General features: G+C 37.5%; 1 protein-coding gene across 2 annotated transcripts; it reads left to right on the forward strand.

Annotated features, from left to right (window-relative positions):
• The first annotated feature begins 308 nt into the window (after positions 1–308).
• Positions 309–16,881, forward strand: LOC134793717 (fas-associated death domain protein). Of its 2 annotated transcripts, XM_063765369.1 has the most exons (3): positions 309–797; positions 6,834–7,196; positions 7,531–8,138. In XM_063765369.1, the coding sequence occupies exons 1-3, from the start codon at positions 443–445 to the stop codon at positions 8,121–8,123; spliced, it is 1,311 nt and encodes a 436-aa protein (XP_063621439.1). In that variant the 5' UTR covers positions 309–442; the 3' UTR covers positions 8,124–8,138. The 2 variants fall into 2 exon arrangements, with proteins under 2 accessions (XP_063621439.1, XP_063621440.1); XM_063765370.1 differs by lacking the exons at positions 6,834–7,196; positions 7,531–8,138 and adding an exon at positions 15,814–16,881.
• Positions 16,882–18,275: the final 1,394 nt, after the last annotated feature.

The raw sequence follows: 18,275 nt of genomic DNA on the forward strand, positions 1-18,275 counted from the left end.
ATCTACTAAACTGAAGACTTATTATTGGACTGGACAATATATAAAACAAACTATTGAAGACAAATATACTGAAGACATATTTATTGGATTTGACTTATGGAAAAAAAAACGGAAGACTTTAGAACTAAAATGACTTATGAAAGTTAATTTCACCGAAGACTAGGCAGTATGGCCTTTGGTCTTAGCCTGTCCAGAAAGGACGAATAAAAAAAAAAAAAAAAAAAAAAAAGCATTTTTTATGATTTTTTTTGACATTGACGTTCATTAGTACTTGCTTGACTTGACTTGACTAGCTTCTTTGCTAACTTTTTCAGTAATCTTTCTAAGATCTTAGGCTTTTTTTATAATTTGTTTCGCATTTGAGGAAACTTGTTTGGACTAAGAAAATTACTGGGTAAAATGTATAAGAACAACGCCAAAAGGACGTGTCTCTGAAATAAAGATGGTGCGTGTCGAAATTCAACCATTCCACGCTTCATTTCGAACAATGGCAACAAGTTATTCAAAGCTAAAGGAATTAATTACTCTAAGGGTCAGTATGAGTGATATGCACAGCCAAATACTACATGCGATGAAAGGTTTATACCAAAACGATATCAACTCTGCCAGGAGGTACGAGCAAATAACTACGATTGGACAACTTTTAAAGGTTTTGGAACTTAGAGATGTATTGTCTGAAGAAAATATTTTGCCATTACAAGTGCTGTCTCAGAGACTTCCAGATAATATGGAGGTAATGAATAGCATCACCTGTTATGAGCCAAATCATGGACCTAAACAAAACATAAATCAATATGGTAAGTTTGCTCCGGTTTTATTTAGTAAAGTTTAGAGAAAAAATCAACTAAGATATAACATTATAAGTCTTGTATTTCAAAGCTTTAAAACCTAGAGAAAGTAAAGTCAAAATACTTAATACCCAGGATAAGTAGGACAGAAAAGCAAACAAGCATGTCAAATTCCATTTACTGCACATATTTTTAGTAAATTGAGATAACTTAAGTCTAGGAGATCACTCATGGCTACACCTCAATATTTTTCTAGCACGAACGACTTGTAAGTAATTGACAAAATGAAAATATCGACAGTCCTGTTATCGATAAGCAAACGTCATATTGTATGTCAATTATTTACTTTTTTAATGAATAACGTCTATGAATATAAAAAGTTTGATTACTTTTTTACGTTGGTAATAAGTAGAGGAATTAGATGAAATGTGTATTACGATTTTGCCTCTTTATCATTAAGTACTTCGATGACTTGGATGACATGTGAATATTTTTAAATAGCTATACTGCATGTTTTCCTCACAGACTTATAATGAAGTAGGTACATGCCACAAGTACAGTGATTTGTACGTCAGCGAACATGCCCAACTCTGAACAAATAAAACATGACTTCAGTAGAATGTTTTGTAGTAGACACAGAACATTGACTTGATAAACTTCCCCTGCCTTAAATATTTTTGTACTTAACTCTTTTTTTATACTACAATCAAGATATATTATACAAATAAGCATAGCTGGGCATTAACTCGTTAATCCGTTAATCGTTAATTAACGAAGTTAAGTTTTCGAGTAACAGATTAACTTTTAAGTTAACTTTAAAAACCTGTAATGGACTTGTTAACTTCCGTTAACTTTTCTTAAGTCCGTTGATCGTTAATACCTAAGTACCTACTCACACCAACGCCGCGCGCTGCCTCAAATATAACACTAGTATACCTTCGAATGCTGCTGTGGAACGCCTGTTTTCGGCGGGAAAAGATATTTTTTCTCCAAAACGGGCGTCGCTATCAGACGACAATTTTAATATCTCATGTTCATGAAGGGGAACATGCACCTTATGGCATATGCTAGCAAATGATATTTTTATTGGCTATGCTATTATTAATTAGTAATGATTACCATGTTAATTAGTAGATTAGTCTTTAATAAAAATCAAAATTTATGATTATTTCTTCTACTTTTATTTCTTATTGCGTATATTTACGATTTCGAGTTAACGATTAACTTTAACTTCCGTTAAAACTTTAGAAAAGTAACGTTTTAACGTTTAACGAAGTTAACTTTTTATTTAACGGATTAACGATTAACGAAGTTAACTTTTTGATTAACGGTGCCCAGCTCTGCAAATAAGATAAAACAAAAAAGACAATAACACCCTGAAAGTTTCATGTAGGCTGTTCTATATAAAGAACTATTCATTGCAAATTATAAAAATAAATTGGATCATAAGTGTACGGATTACGTTCAATTTGTAGAAGATCGGTGGCACGCGGCGTCTAGGTAGGTAGCCGATATAAGTCTGTGGTTGTATGTACGTCTTGTCGTTGAAGTAGTATGTACTTATCGATAACAGGATTGTCGATATTTTTTTTATTGTGGCAAGCACTAAACAAATTTTGTTCCTGCTAGATAAATATCTAGGTATACTCATGGCAGTTAAAAGGCTGTCCACTTTATTTATGATTATGTTTGTCTATTTGTTGTTTTGTTTTATTTAAATTATGTTAAACAAAATGTCTAAAGAATAAGAGTATAGTGGACAACCACTTCTGTATAAAACATTTCTGCCATTTTCCTCTCTGGATTTTGACTATATGAAAAAGCATTTTTACACAACTTGATTTATATTAACCATAATTATGCTCCTTTGTTTGATTTTTTTTCAATTTTTTTTTATTACATATAGGAGTTTGAGTGAAAAGTAAATTCCATACAAATTTTTGAAAGCTTCGCTTATAAATATAATGAACACATTGAGTCAAGCAACAGCTATATAATAGATGTAAGATGTTGCATGCTTGACAACAACTTAATTCATGTTGCTGGTCGAAAATGTAAAAAAATACGATAAACAAAGGGGCACAACTGTGGTAAATATTTAATATATGCATCAAATCATCTAAAATTGAGAGGAAAATGGCGAGTATGTTTGTTCGCGCAGTCTTCCACATCCCCTTAACACCATCACTCTGGCGTCAAATCTATTCAACCCAATGCAAGTATGGTTGATTGTGATATTAACTAATTGCCGTAGCGAAAGTGTTAAAGTGAAATTTGTTGATATTTAATTTTATATTATTTTTTCATTGTTTCAACTTTAGACTTTGACAGTTACTTCCCCTTGACTTTCAATTGTTTTGACAAACATTAAACTTGACTTTTGTTCATTTTGTGTAGTTATGTTGTACACAATGGGCAGAGTTTAGGAAGTAAATGAAAATGACATAATTCTCATGTCAGCAATAGGATTTAAAACAGTTATGATCAGTGTAGTAGTTCAAGAAATTTGCAATAAGTGGCTGACTTCATTGTTGGCACAATGAAGACAATTAGGGTAAGTATCTGTTACAAATTCTGTATTAATTTGGCCTTTTTGTATGTTTTTCTGTTCAAAACTTACAAGCCATTTTAGATTAGCTATATAGGGGTGAACTGAAATTATTATCCATGCTCTATTTGCCCAGTCTAATTATGAAGGCAGAAGATTGCCATTGGTACTGTGCAAAAATACAGTGAAACCTGGATAACTGGGACTTCAAGGGTCCTGCAAATTTGTCTCACTTAAAGAGGTATCTCACTTACCCAGTGTCTCAGATAGCCAGGTATAAATAAATATCTGTCTCATTTACAGAGGGTGCCACTAATAGAGGTGAGAACATCAGGTTATTTCAGTTATAGAGGTGCAAATTATTAAATAAAGTACCGTATTTTGTAATTATTATGCATGAGTTCGAGACTGGTTCCGAATATTGAGACTGAATTATATATTTATTATTAATGACAATTCAAAAAAAAAACTGCTATATTAAATTCGATACCTAACAGACTTCATTCCCTAGTAGCATTTTCGTTGGGACCTACGGTGCCAACGGTAGGGAAAACGTTGGGATGAGGTTCGTTCCGTAGCCAACATTAATTTTGTATTGGCCCACCATCGCATTTACCAACTTTCGCTGTGGCACAGATGCCCAACAATGGGCCTTTGTGTATTTTGGTACCGTTGGCTAAACAACGATAATATTCGTTGGCCCAATGATGACATATATCGCATTTACCAACATTGGCAGTGGCAGTGATGCCCAACAATGGGCCTTTGTGTATTTTGCTACCGTTCGCTAAACAACGATAACATTCGTTAGCCCAATGGTGACGAATACCGCATTTACCAACATTGGCTGTGGCACGGATGCCCAACAATGGGCCTTTGTGTATTTTGGTAACGTTGGCTAGTCAAGGATATCATCCGATGGCCCAATGACGACAAATATCGCATTTACCAACATTGGCTGTAGCATTGATGCCCAACAATGGGCCTTTGTGTATTTTGGTAACGTTGGCTAATCAACGATATCATCCGATGGCCCAATGATGAAAAAATCGCATTTACCAACATTGGCTGTGGCACTGATGCCCAACAATGGGCCTTTGTTTATTTTGGTAACGTTGGCTAATCAACGATATCATCCGATGGCCCAATGACGACAAATATCGCATTTACCAACATTGACTGTAGCATTGATGCCCAACAATGGGCCTTTGTGTATTTTGGTAACATTGGCTAATCAACGATATCATCCGATGGCCCAATGATGACAAATATCGCATTTACCAACATTGACTGTGGCACTGATACCTAACAATGGGCCTTTGTTTATTTTGGTAACGTTGGCTAATCAACGATATCATACGATGGCCCAATGACGACAAATATCGCATTTACCAACATTGGCTGTAGCATTGAGGCCCAACAATGGGCCTTTGTGTATTTTGCGACCGTTCGCTAAACAACGATAACATTCGTTGGCCCAATGGTGACGAATACCGCATTTATCAACATTGGCTGTGGCACGGATGCCCAACAATGGGCCTTTGTGTATTTTGGTAACGTTGGCTAGTCAAAGATATCATCCGATGGCCCAATGATGACAAATATCGTATTTACCAACATTGGCTGTGGCACTGACGCCTAACAATGGGCCTTTGTGTATTTTGGTACCGGTGGCTAAACAACGATAACATTCGTTGGGCCAGTGAGCACAAATATCGCATTTACCAACATTGGCTGTGGTACTGATGCCCAACAATACCAGTTGAGTTTGCTTGTGGCGTCACTAGATGGCGTTACTGTCTCCAAACATCGAAGTTATAGTTATTTTCTCGATTATTCCGGATATAATCATAATATTTTTTAAAGTAACTTATAAATCTAATAGCTATAACTATAAAATTTATACATAAATTTAAAAAATTGTATTTTACCAACATTTTCTCAATTTAAATCTCAAAAAACATAAATCTCGCTTACGAAGTTTCGAAGTGCGGTTAGTATATATACAAATTAGAGTGTATAGTAAGTGTACTTGCTTCGGCAGTACATATACTAAAATTGGAACGATACAGAGAAGATTAACAACAACTGCTGCCTAGCCTAGGGCCTTCATGTGGAAACAACCAATGCCTACCGTAGTGTAATTGTAATATTTATCAGCAAAGGCCCAACGTCGTATTACACAACCACTTACTTAACGTAGGGTAACTGTAGGACTCGTAAACAAAAGCCTATTACATAATTAAACTGTAGGCACACTATAAATTACACAACTATTTACCTACGGTAGTATTGTAAGAATCCTACACAAGGCCCAACGTTAAAGTTACAATGTTGGCCCTTTGTGGGACAAGCTGTGTTGGACCTTCAACCTGGTGCACGACTACCTACCGACCTACCTGACTTGCCGTTGGGTAATTGTTGAATTTGCAAACAGAAACACAACGAAAAAATTGCCCTTTTTTATTTTTTTGCAGTTGGCCCTACAGCAAGCCATACGGCCAAATGTAACAATTAACCAACCATCAAACAAATGTGTATAGGCCCAACCACGGCCCAACCAAAACCACCACCGTTGAATAATTGTATGATTTATTTAAATAGGCCCAACGAAAAAATTACTCTAATGGCCCTCTGTTGGGAATCTTCGGGAGGGCCTTTGTCGAGGGCCCTCCAGCAAATCGTACGGCCAAATGTAACAATTAACCAACCATCAAACAAATGTGTATAGGCCCAACCACGGCCCAACCAAAACCACCACCGTTGAATAATTGTATGATTTATTTAAATAGGCCCAACGAAAAAATTACTCTTATGGCCCTCTGTTGGGAATCTTCGGGAGGGCCTTTGTCGAGGGCCCTCCAGCAAATCGTACGGCCAAATATAACGGTTGCCCAACTAATACGTAAACAAAGGCCCAACAAAATCCCTACAAGAAAATGCTATTAGGGTTGCGTGTCTTTTCACATTCGTAAACGGGTACCTAATGTTTTTAAGTAAATAATAATCAAGATTTTATCCTTCGAAATATTTTTATCTTAACTAACTAACGCCCGGTCGTTAGCTATACCAAACTAAAACACAAATAATTTAGGTAAGTACAAGTGCGGAAATTTATATGCAATAGTCCGAGTTAAAGAGGTTATAAATTGACGTCATCTCAGATACAGAGGTATAAAATTCAAAGAAAACAACTTAGCAAAAATGTTCATTATTATTAAAAAAAAATGTCTCAGTTAAAGAGGTAAATACACTCTCTGTCTCAATTATAGAGGTAAATATCACTGTAAAATCGAAAGCACTAATCCCAGTTACAGAGGTTTGTTTTTTCTCACTAACAGAGGTAATTCAGTGCTAAAGTGTTGGGACCGCACCATGAGTCCCAGCTATGGAGGTTTCTCACTTATCCAGGTCCCACTTAACCAAGTTTCACTGTAAATATTGCTAGCATAAACAAAATATTGCTCAACTATAATTAAAGGTTTACTTTGTTTCAGGAACCAATGTAGAACAACAAATTGGTAGACTAATGACATTTAGGTCTTTAGTTAAAGATTGCGTTTCATTGACATGCAATTTATTGTACAAAAATGGCATACACTCGAAAAAGCAATATGATGTCAAAATAAAAGAAAGAATGGCATTGAAACTTGCTAACAGTGAATCATTTTGGAAACTAAAAGAAAATGTTATGATCATGATCCTGAGCAAACTCCTGGAGCAAATAGTGACATCTGTTGAGGACATCCGACTTTTACCCGTTGCACTAATCTGTGTCCCTGCAGCCTTCTTCCGATCAGCCCTGAACTCTCTCATTGAAGATTATCAACATAATCAAATTATAGCTGGCAAAAATATTGGTAAGTCAAATAAATACTATAAATAGTAATATACTACTATACCATAGCACTTGGCCTATTTCGCACTAATGATTAGTGTAAATTTTGATTTATAGTCTGGCAAACTCAACTTGTCAGTCAGTAAGAACCAGAGAATTATACTCATCCCTTTCTTTTGGGTGCTGGTACTAGCGTAAGACAAAGACAGTATGATTATCTCTGTCTATGTTTGAAATGATAGTCCTGGGCCAAACTATATTCATCTCTTATCATTTATCATTGAACATTCATTGTAGCAGATATCAACTTTATGTAACACGGTATCTCATTTAAACTTTTTTTACTGTTGTTTCAGATGGTGTTATATCACTATACGGCCATAATATCTCGTTGATATACCATCCATATTATCTTATGAGAGCTATACAAAAAAAATACTTGAAAAAGGATGATGGCAAGACACGCAAATGGAGGGTCAGTATAGATGCATGTAAAACTGTCTTGTTCTTCGATAAGCTCTTGGATTCCCATTGGCTGAGGATTGGAACAAGGAAGAAAAGCTTGACAAGAATTGTCACGAAAACGTCGCAACATCGGGCCTTCTCGAGATACGCCATAAGAAAGCAGAAAATTAATCAATTTGTCCATCAAAATGGCCAACAGAACAAGACATATGTGCATAGATTCAAAAAGTTGCAGATGTTATGGAAATTTTTGAAGTCAAATAACTTAATAAAGTGCATGGACTATTTCTACTTGGACCCAATAGAAAACTTTTTTAGTCAGATGCACGACGATAATTTTCGAAACAATGAAGCGAAGGGCTTTGACATAGTTGTGAAAAAACTAAAAAAATATATATCTAAACAAATACAACTCTTGTTTATCCTATTTATGATAAATATAGTTTTGTTTCTAATATTAAGCTTAGTATTAATATTACATTAAGCTAAGGGCATTGACGTATATCTCAGGACTGGCCTTACGGGCAATTTAGAATGGGGCATGAATGTGATGAATGGGGCCAGTACAGTGGTGTGACACCGCTACAACGCGATTGGTTGATGAGTTCGAATCACGCGCGCGATTGGTCGCAACTAGTTGCGTTGGACTGCACGATTGGCTCGAATTCGTTAGTGACACCCACCCACAGGAGACACCGCCGAACTAGTACCATTATAGTGCCCGTAATGCCCGTCTTGAGATATACGTACATTTCGGATTTTGATGATGCAATAGGTACTGTAAATAGCGCGGTGCCGCCTTGGTCCGTAGGGTGCGAGCTAGCCCCAATGCCGTCCTGGCCATGATTGCCGACAGAGTCGACTGTCCCTACATGCGGCATTGTTGCGACAGGCATGTTTTAAAATAATTTTTGTTGTGTTGTGCGTAGTATTTAGAATAGTGTATGTTGTTTAGTGTAATTTTAATTTAATTGTATATTATTGGGATTATGAGTCCTCGTTACTCGAAATAAATGAATTTTAATTTAATTTAATAACACAAGAGAGATCTACCAGCTAAAACAAGGAAGTCAATTTACAGGTTTTTGTAAACTTTTCTGAAAGAGATTTTAAATTACTAGATAATGTGTTTTTTGCGAAGTTTGCTATCGTCAAATATCATGTATTCCGAACGCTCGTAGAGTCAGACATGTACGATAAAAATAAATATCCTTTTTTTTAATAATTGCATTTTATTTTTCCTTTTTCTCCTCATCTTAGCGTTATCCCGGTTGCCACCTAAAGCCCGAGTTCTATTTTAACAAGCTAATCCCAAAAATGTTGCCGCGGGCACTATCCTTGTAAGGCCCAATGTGCATTACAATGTACGCTCTGTTTCAATCTAATTCGAACCTTTCGAAAACTACATAAGGTAGCATTTCGTTTGTTTCATTGTTATCTATAACAAACGAAAGTCACCCTAATCTACTATACAACAAGGTTCAAATTAAAAATAGGGAAACAGTATGGTGGGCCTTACGAGGCTATTGATGTTGCGAAAGCGACTGGCATGACTTTCCAACCCAGAGGGCAAACAGGTCTTGTTGGGGTTAGTGCGGCTTCCTCACGATGTTATCCTATCCTCCTAAGGCCCAAGGTCCCACCTATAGTACCTACTTAATCATTTCGAAGAAATTGAAACCATATTAAACTTGGAATTGAGTTACAATTGTTTTGTTTCGTTCAATTTTCAAACAAAACAAAATCAACTATTCCCTGCATATTTATAGGTTCAAATTTCTGTGGCAAATTTTGGATTTTTCATTTGTGTGGCTGGGCCTTAGGAGGCTATGGTTGAAATTCAGTGAAAAGCAACTAGTAATTCAAAATCTATTGTATTTTATGGGTTATTCCCACTAGTTACCACCAAGTTCTTACCAGTGGTAACTACTGGGATTTTTTTTACCACTGGTAAGTACTGGGAAAATAAATTCCCAGTAGTTACCACTGGTAAAAGGTGGGATTTTTTTTCCCAGTAGTTACCACCAAAATATTGTTACAGTTAAATACTAATAAAAACAGTATAAATAAATATGTACAGGATGTTTTTTTTATAGTCACCTGCAATAATTTACGCGGTGAATATGTAGGTCATACTAAACAAGTTTTGCTGTGGAACCAATACCGAAATCGCGAAAAAAATTGACTCTCCCATACAAATATCAACATGCTCAGACCAGTCAAACTGTATGACACAACCAAATTTTTTTAAACACATTTTGCATTAATAAATTATTATAACATTATCAAACTGCACTCGGGACTTAATCGCGTATTTAAGTTTTAAAATTTACCTCTGACGTTTCGAGGACGGCGTTGTCCCCGTGGTCTCGGAGAAAACTGACAAACAAACAAACTGATAAACAAGACCAAGTGCGGGTAGTTCGAAAAACTCGCGCGGCTAGAAGTTGTTGATGTCAACTTGAGCCAGTCTTCTCCGAGAGCACGGGGACAACGCCGTCCTCGAAACGTCGGAGGTAAATTTTAAAACTCAAATACGCGATTAAGTCCCGAGTGCAGTTTGATAATGTTTAATAATCGTGAAAGTTTAAATTATTATAAATTGATTTGTGTTTCATTTCAGTAAACTGTCTTGAAAATGATCAAAAATACTAAAACATAAACTTTTTCATTAATAAAATCACTTGAAAAATTATCTAAAATTTAGATTCTAAATGGACGATTAAATTTATCCTTACACATATTTTAATGTTTGCACTTGTACCCAGAGATAAGTGCCCCCCTGCACTGAAATTTGTTTGCAGTTGGGGTCAACTAACTCTGCGGCTGACTATACACTTCATACTCATTTACAACCAGTAATTAATTTTCGCAAAAAATACTGAAGGAAAAATATACTGTGAAAGAAGCATACCAACAGGTCGAAAATAGTCCGCACTTACCACAACATACCTTGCCTACATAACCTCTAATACTTACTTACCTAAAGCAGAGATATATATAACTCCGTATAAGATAAATAAAGTCTAAGAAAAAAACGTGCCTCGGACGGCCAAGGAAAAGTCATTCTCGAATAGATGGCGCCATTACCTTTGGCCTATTCTCGGCTAGATGGCGTTAACGACACCGTTTGGTATTTAACAATTTTAACACATATCAGTGAAAGAACATGGGTCAGTATGGAACAATAAAAAATAAGAATCATTTATCCGTAAACATATTTTGATTATTTTATACATTTTCTATTTTATTTTAAGTTTTAATCGTGTGTCGATAGATGGCAGTAAATGTACCGTGACTACAAAATTGACAATGACAGGACCCCTCTATACTATCTATTCTCTTTGCCTAAAGTAACTAATGTGAAAACTTTATATTTGTGTAGGTATAGTCAACAAAACCATTAGCTTAGCATCCTTACATACATTTGTATCAAATGCTTATTATCGCTGTTAAGAGCGCTATTACATTTCGGCGTTGAGCGAGTTTAGGTATTTTACGCGCTGCGGCAGGCCGTGCGAGCTCTGTATGCCGATCCCTTCTGCCACACTCGCACTACAATGATGGATTAAACATTCTTGATCCTTCGCGAAGCATATTGAAATCAACCATAACAACACTAACTGTACTTAACTTTTAAAGTCCTAAAACTGTTATTTGGTAGGTACGAAAATACTAAATGCAGTGCAAATGTACATAGGGGCTGTTCATAAATTACGTCATCTAATTTTGACGATTTTTGACCCCCCCACCCCTCAAATCATCCAAAAATCATGCTTCGGATGACTCTGTTTCCTCCTACGTCATGCTACCATCATCCGATGTCCAGACCCCCCCCCCCTCCCATTTGAAACGACGTAATTTATGAATAGCCCCATACTCGTACTTATGAAGGTATATTACTCGAAAGAAATTATAGGTACTCGCTTATTTACATGTTTCGTCATTGCATTTGTTACCTATAGGTTGTAAAGTTTGTATCAACGAGGGTTTAAAAACGAACTGGTACTGAGGATCTGATGATAATGATGATGATTAAGGTGGTCACGGATACCAATCAACCAAGTAGTAACATGATTAGGCTCGTTTGATTCGTCTCAACAAGATCTTTGACACTGAAGATACACAGGGTCTGATGATGGAGCTGGAAGGTGGCCACGGGTACCAGTCTATCATGTAACTAAACCACTTCGTGTTTGGGCTCGTTTGATTCTTCTCAACAAGATCTTTGACACTGAAGATACACAGGGTCTGATGATGGAGCTGGAAGGTGGCCACGGGTACCAGTCTATCATGTGACTAAACCACTTCGTGTTTGGGCTCGTTTGATTCGTCTCAACAAGATCTTTGACACAAGACAGTACTCAGGGTCTGATGATGGAGCTGGAAGGTGATCACCATTACCAATCAACCATGCAACTAAACCACATCATGTTTAGGCTCGTTTGATTCGTCTCAACAAGATCTTTGACACTAGGTGATACTCAGAGTTTGATGATGGAGCTGGAAGGTGGTCACCGGTACCAATCAACCATGCAACTAAACCACATCGTGTTTAGGCTCGTTTGATTAGTCTCAACAAGATCTTTGACACTAGGTGATACTCAGAGTTTGATGATGGAGCTGGAAGGTGGTCACCGGTACCAATCAACCATGCAACTAAACCACTTCGTGTTTGGGCTCGTTTGATTCGTCTCAACAAGATCTTTGACACAAGATAGTACTCAGGGTCTGATGATGGAGCCGGAAGGTGGTCACCAGTACCAATCAACCATGCAACTAAACTTGATTCGTCTCAACAAGACCTTGGACACAAGATAGTAGTACTCAGGATCTGATGATGGAGCTGGAAGGTGGCCACAGGTACCAGTCTACCATGTAACTGAACCACTTCGTGTTTGGGCTCGTTTGATTCGTCTCAACAAGATCTTTGACACTAGGTGATAAACCAAACACGAAGCCCAAACACGAAGTGGTTCAGTTACGTGATAGACTGGTACCCGTCGCCACCTTCGAGCTCCATCATCAGACCCTGAGTAGTATCTTGTGTCAAAGATCTTGTCGCGACGAATCAAACGAGCCCAAACACGAAGTGGTTCAGTTACATGGTAGACTGGTACCTGTGGCCACCTTCCAGCTCCATCATCAGATCCTGAGTACTACTATCTTGTGTCCAAGGTCTTGTTGAGATGAATCAAACGAGCCCAAACATGAAGTGGTTCAGTTACATGATAGACAGGTACCCGTCGCCACCTTCGAGCTCCATCGTCAGACCCTGAGTACTACCCTGTGTCAAAGATCTTGTTGAGATGAATAAAACGTGCCTAAACACGAAGTGGTATAGTTGCATGGTTGATTGGTACCGGTGACCACCTTCCGGCTCCATCATCAGACCTTGAGTACTATCTTGTGTCAAAGATCTTGTTGAGACGAATCAAACGAGCCCAAACACGAAGTGGTTTAGTTGCATGGTTGATTGGTACCGGTGAGCACCTTCCAGCTCCATCATCAGACCTTGAGTACTATCTTGTGTCAAAGATCTTGTTGAGACGAATCAAACGAGCCCAAACACGAAGTGGTTTAGTTGCATGGTTGATTGGTACCGGTGACCACCTTCCGGCTCCATCATCAGACCCTGAGTACTATCTTGTGTCAAAGATCTTGTTGAGACGAATCAAACGAGCCTAAACACGAAGTGGTTTAGTTGCATGGTTGATTGGTACTGGTGACCACCTTCCGGCTCCATCATCAGACCCTGAGTACTATCTTGTGTCAAAGATCTTGTTGAGACGAATCAAACGAGCCCAAACACGAAGTGGTTTAGTTGCATGGTTGAATGGTACCGGTGACCACATTCCGGCCCCATCATCAGACCCTGAGTACTACCTTGTGTCAAAGATCTTGTTGAGATGAATAAAACGTGCCTAAACACAAAGTGGTATAGTTGCATGGTTGATTGGTACCGGTAACCACCTTCCGGCTCCATCATCAGACCCTGAGTACTATCTTGTGTCAAAGATCTTGTTGAGACGAATCAAACGAGCCCAAACACGAAGTGTTTTAGTTGCATGGTTGATTGGTACCGGTGACCACATTCCGGCTCCATCATCAGACCTTGAGTACTATCTTGTGTCAAAGATCTTGTTGAGACGAATCAAACGAGCCCAAACACGAAGTGGTTTAGTTGCATGGTTGATTGGTACCGGTGACCACCTTCCGGCTCCATCATCAGACCCTGAGTACTATCTTGTGTTTAAAGATCTTGTTGAGACGAATCAAACGAGCCCAAACACGAAGTGGTTTAGTTGCATGGTTGATTGGTACCGGTGACCACCTTCCGGCTCCATCATCAGACCCTGAGTACTATCTTGTGTCAAAGATCTTGTTGAGAGGAATAAAACGAGCCTAAACACGAAGTGGTTTAGTTGCATGGTTGATTGGTACCGGTGACCACCTTCCGGCTCCATCATCAGACCCTGAGTACTATCTTGTGTCAAAGATCTTGTTGAGACGAATCAAACGAGCCCAAACACGAAGTGGTTTAGTTGCATGGTTGATTGGTACCGGTGACCACCTTCCGGCTCCATCATCAGACCCTGAATACTATCTTGTGTCAAAGATCTTGTTGAGATGAATAAAACGAGCCTAAACACGAAGTGGTTTAGTCGCATGGTTGATTGGTACCGGTGACCACCTTCCGGCTCCATCATCAGACCCTGAGTACTATCTTGTGTCAAAGATCTTGTTGAGATGAATAAAACGAGCCTAAACACGAAGTGGTTTAGTTGCATGGTTGATTGGTACCGGTGACCACCTTCCAGCTCCATCATCAGACCCTGAGTACTATCTTGAGTCAAATAAATACATATAGAATGTCAGGTCGTTTCAAATATTTTTAATCCTGTCCGGTAGTTTATTAAACTGTACCATTATAAATTATAATACTATAAAAACAGTGCTAGGATCAAAGTCTCTCGTTGCGGTTTACACGCACACAGTATAGCGTTTTACACGGCGCCCGCCGCACACAATGATAATAAACCTCGTCGTCGCCGTTGAAAATGTGCGGAGCCGACCGACACACGTCCTGCCTCTACAAGCTCTGCCGCGGCACTGAGCTGGCGCAGCGCGCGTCATCGGTAATATAGAGTAGTTTTCAAAAAATTGCCAAAAAATTATAGTAGAATTTCATAAACACTAATGTATACCAACAGTATAAGCAAACATTGCAGATTGCTTGAGTATGAAAATGACTTCGATATTAAGTTGATTTTCGTAGGAATTGACACTTGTTTCGGAGAGAAAATTGAGTTCGTTTTACTTTGATTTTCTCTTTCTCAAAGGTATGTAGGAAAAATATCGTTTGATATGCCTAAAGTACAGGGTATTAGTAATACAAAATAGCCAGGTTTAGCAGAGTAAACTTCTCAACATTTCCAAATCAGAGCTCGCCATTCAGTGCTTCACGGGGTTTTTCGGAAACGACCATCAGAAAAAAAATCATTACTAATTTAATAAGTCCTTTTTCTAATATTTACAACGATATTTAAAAAGATAAGAAGACGCTTTTACTGCAACAAGTACTCATTGTTTCTAATAATGAGTACAAAGTCCTGAATTTCGTCGACTAGTATCATCAATTTTGCATTATTTCGACTTTTCTTGTAAGAGCGCTCTTAAGTATGTACCTAGTCTTTTTTTTTGTAGTTAGAACAGTTTCTAATGTTATGTTGTATAGTTATTAACCATAACATGAAATTCAGTCGGAAGTCAATCAATACCCATATTTTTGTTCTTTATAGCATTTAAAGCTCAGTTTCATTGGTCGATAGCGCCCGCATGCGGGGTACAGATTTCCATAACGCATTGCATGAGTTTTACTAGTATTAAACCGCCTGCGGGGATTCGTCAAATACTGCGGGGATCACATAACAGGGTGCCTAGCCAAGATGCCAATCGTTTACGCTCCGTAGCGAACGAAACACAACTGTCTCTGTCGCACTAATATGGAAGAGTGATAGAGACTACCATATAATTCGCTACAGAGCGAACTATTGGCATCACTAGGCACCATGTATAGTTATCGACTTATGAGTTTAATTAGTCGTTCTACCGAGTCGACCTATAAAACTGAGCCTTCAGATTGTTGTAATCTTACTACTCTTTAATTACAGCTGAGGAACACACACAACAGACTGTTCTGCCAAAACCGCCGCCGAAGGAAAACCAAGGTAGTGCATTCTCGGACGGTCTATGTGAGAAGAAACGTGAAAGGATAACAGAAACCATTGTTGAAGAAATAGGCTCGTATTGGCGCAATCTAGCCAGATACCTAGGCATACAAGAATGGAGAATCGACGAGATACAGTGCAACGGTAAACCAATAGAAGAAAAGGCAGCAGAAATAATGGAGATGTATAAGAAAAGAGCTGATCGTAAGAAATGGTTTTTTGATCTCTTAGAAGCATTAGAGAAATCCCGTAGACGGGAATTGTGTAAAAAAATAAGAGACATTGCTACAATGAACATCTAGATATACACATTGGTTCTCCTTTTTAGGGTTTCGTACCCAAAGGGTAAAAACGGTACCCAATTACTGAGACTCCACTGTCCGTCCGTCTGTCTGTCACCAGGCTGTACCTATCTCATGAACCGTAATAGTGAACCATGAACCATGACAGTTGAATTTTTTACAGATGATGTATATCTGTTGCCACTATAACAACAAATACTAAAAGTACGGAACCCTCGGTGGGCGAGTCCTACTCGCACTTGTCCGGTTTTTCTTTAAAAAAACACATTTTATTTACTACGTAGCCAAGTCTAAATACAACTACATTGCGTCACACGTACAAAAAATTTCATAGAATGGGTTTGGATCTAATTTTAATTGTGTCAACTACAAAAATGTAAAAAAAAAACACAGATGAGAAACGGTCCATGTAGTTTATGTTTATGCATAGCACTATAATATTTTTGTAGTTACTGATGTAGTGACCAATCCTTTCCTATCGTATTCTCAGAAACGTTCGTATTTCCTCAGTACTTTTTGCACTGAGACTGACTGAAGAAGCATGACCCATGACAAATACGAACGTTTCCGAGTAAATACGGAAGTAGAGGATTATTCACTACATACATCTCACAAATATACAATGTAAGCATCATTCTAGATTCGTCCTACATCTGTTCTTAGTTTTTCGGCAAACTTATTTTCAAGTATGTATCTCAATACATGCATTTAATAAGTATAATTAGTGATTTAGTGAAAGTAATTTTAAAATCGAATCTAGACGTAAGTAGTATTGAGCCTTTAGGCGTTAGATTTGACCTACCTATTATAAGAAGGGAGAAAGGAAGAATAAAAAAAATATTATTTTAAGACTTCTTTATTTATTAAAAAAACATAACGAACTTATAGTTCATAAGGCACTTTTGCTCCTAATAATACTTAACATCTGTAAATACATAATATATTTAACTTATAACATATGTGTATATAGGAATGTTTTACACTATAAAACGTTTTCCACTATAAAAACATGTATATTTTTTTATAGCATAATAAATGAGATAAAGTTACATTCGAGTTCGTTTCAATTTATCAAAATGACCAGAAATAAGGCACTCAATATTCACAATGATTATGGTTGGCCATTTTTTTTTCTCATTCTTTTTCTAAATCTTTTTGCGCAAAACATAATGTATTAAACATGATAAAAATAGAATGCATAGGCATCACAAATTGGTGTGGAATGCATGCGTATTGGAAGACGAGATATCGCATCCACGGAAATGTATCCATCAAAGGGGTTATATTTATATGATATCAGTAGAAACTTACGACTAAACAATACAGTAAATGTCTCGTTTCCATTCAATCGCAGCAAAGAGTAATTGACAGTAAAATAGACATTACTAGTCTTCTGCAATTAATTGTTCTTTTGACTATGGTGTGCACGGGTCCCTGCCACGTACACTACCTCGAAGTTAAAAGATCCACAGACAGTGTTAAGGAATACGAACAATATATAAATGCCCATTATATTGAATAATTTCTGTCAGGATTCTCTGGTAGGGGCAATCACATTATTAGTTCGATACTAAGTAAGACTTTATTGCACGGAAAAGAGGAATCAGATAGAATTTAAATACAGTACAAGGGCGAACTTATCCCAAACCCTTTATCTTTTATATAGGGAACTAGCGTTTTAATCAAAAATTAGCACATTGTCGATAGCCGATAAAAACGATTTCTAAATGCATTATAACGGCAGGAAAGTTTTATCCACAACCAACATTCACACTTGGGTTAAAAACTTTTTGGAGTGTAAGTTAGCGAAATGGGTCTTTCCTGTAGATATAATAAAATTATTGGACTTTAACTCGGAGTAAATATCTATGGAGTAGAGACGCGCACTAATTTCTATCTGAAAAATTCTGTCGTTTTTGGCGCGGGGGACGAGGTAACGCACACAAATAATGTTAACACTAATGCATTTTTAGCATGCGTCGCTACAAACGCACACGACAAAATTATCAAACACTATATTCACACAAGTACAAGAACAAACACAGACAACCCTGTCCGTGAACGAGTTTTAAGTAAACCTAGATAGTGCGAGGGACGCGCCGA

This window comes from Cydia splendana, chromosome 9, assembly GCF_910591565.1.
Source record: "Cydia splendana chromosome 9, ilCydSple1.2, whole genome shotgun sequence".
NCBI classification, from domain to species: domain Eukaryota; kingdom Metazoa; phylum Arthropoda; class Insecta; order Lepidoptera; family Tortricidae; genus Cydia; species Cydia splendana.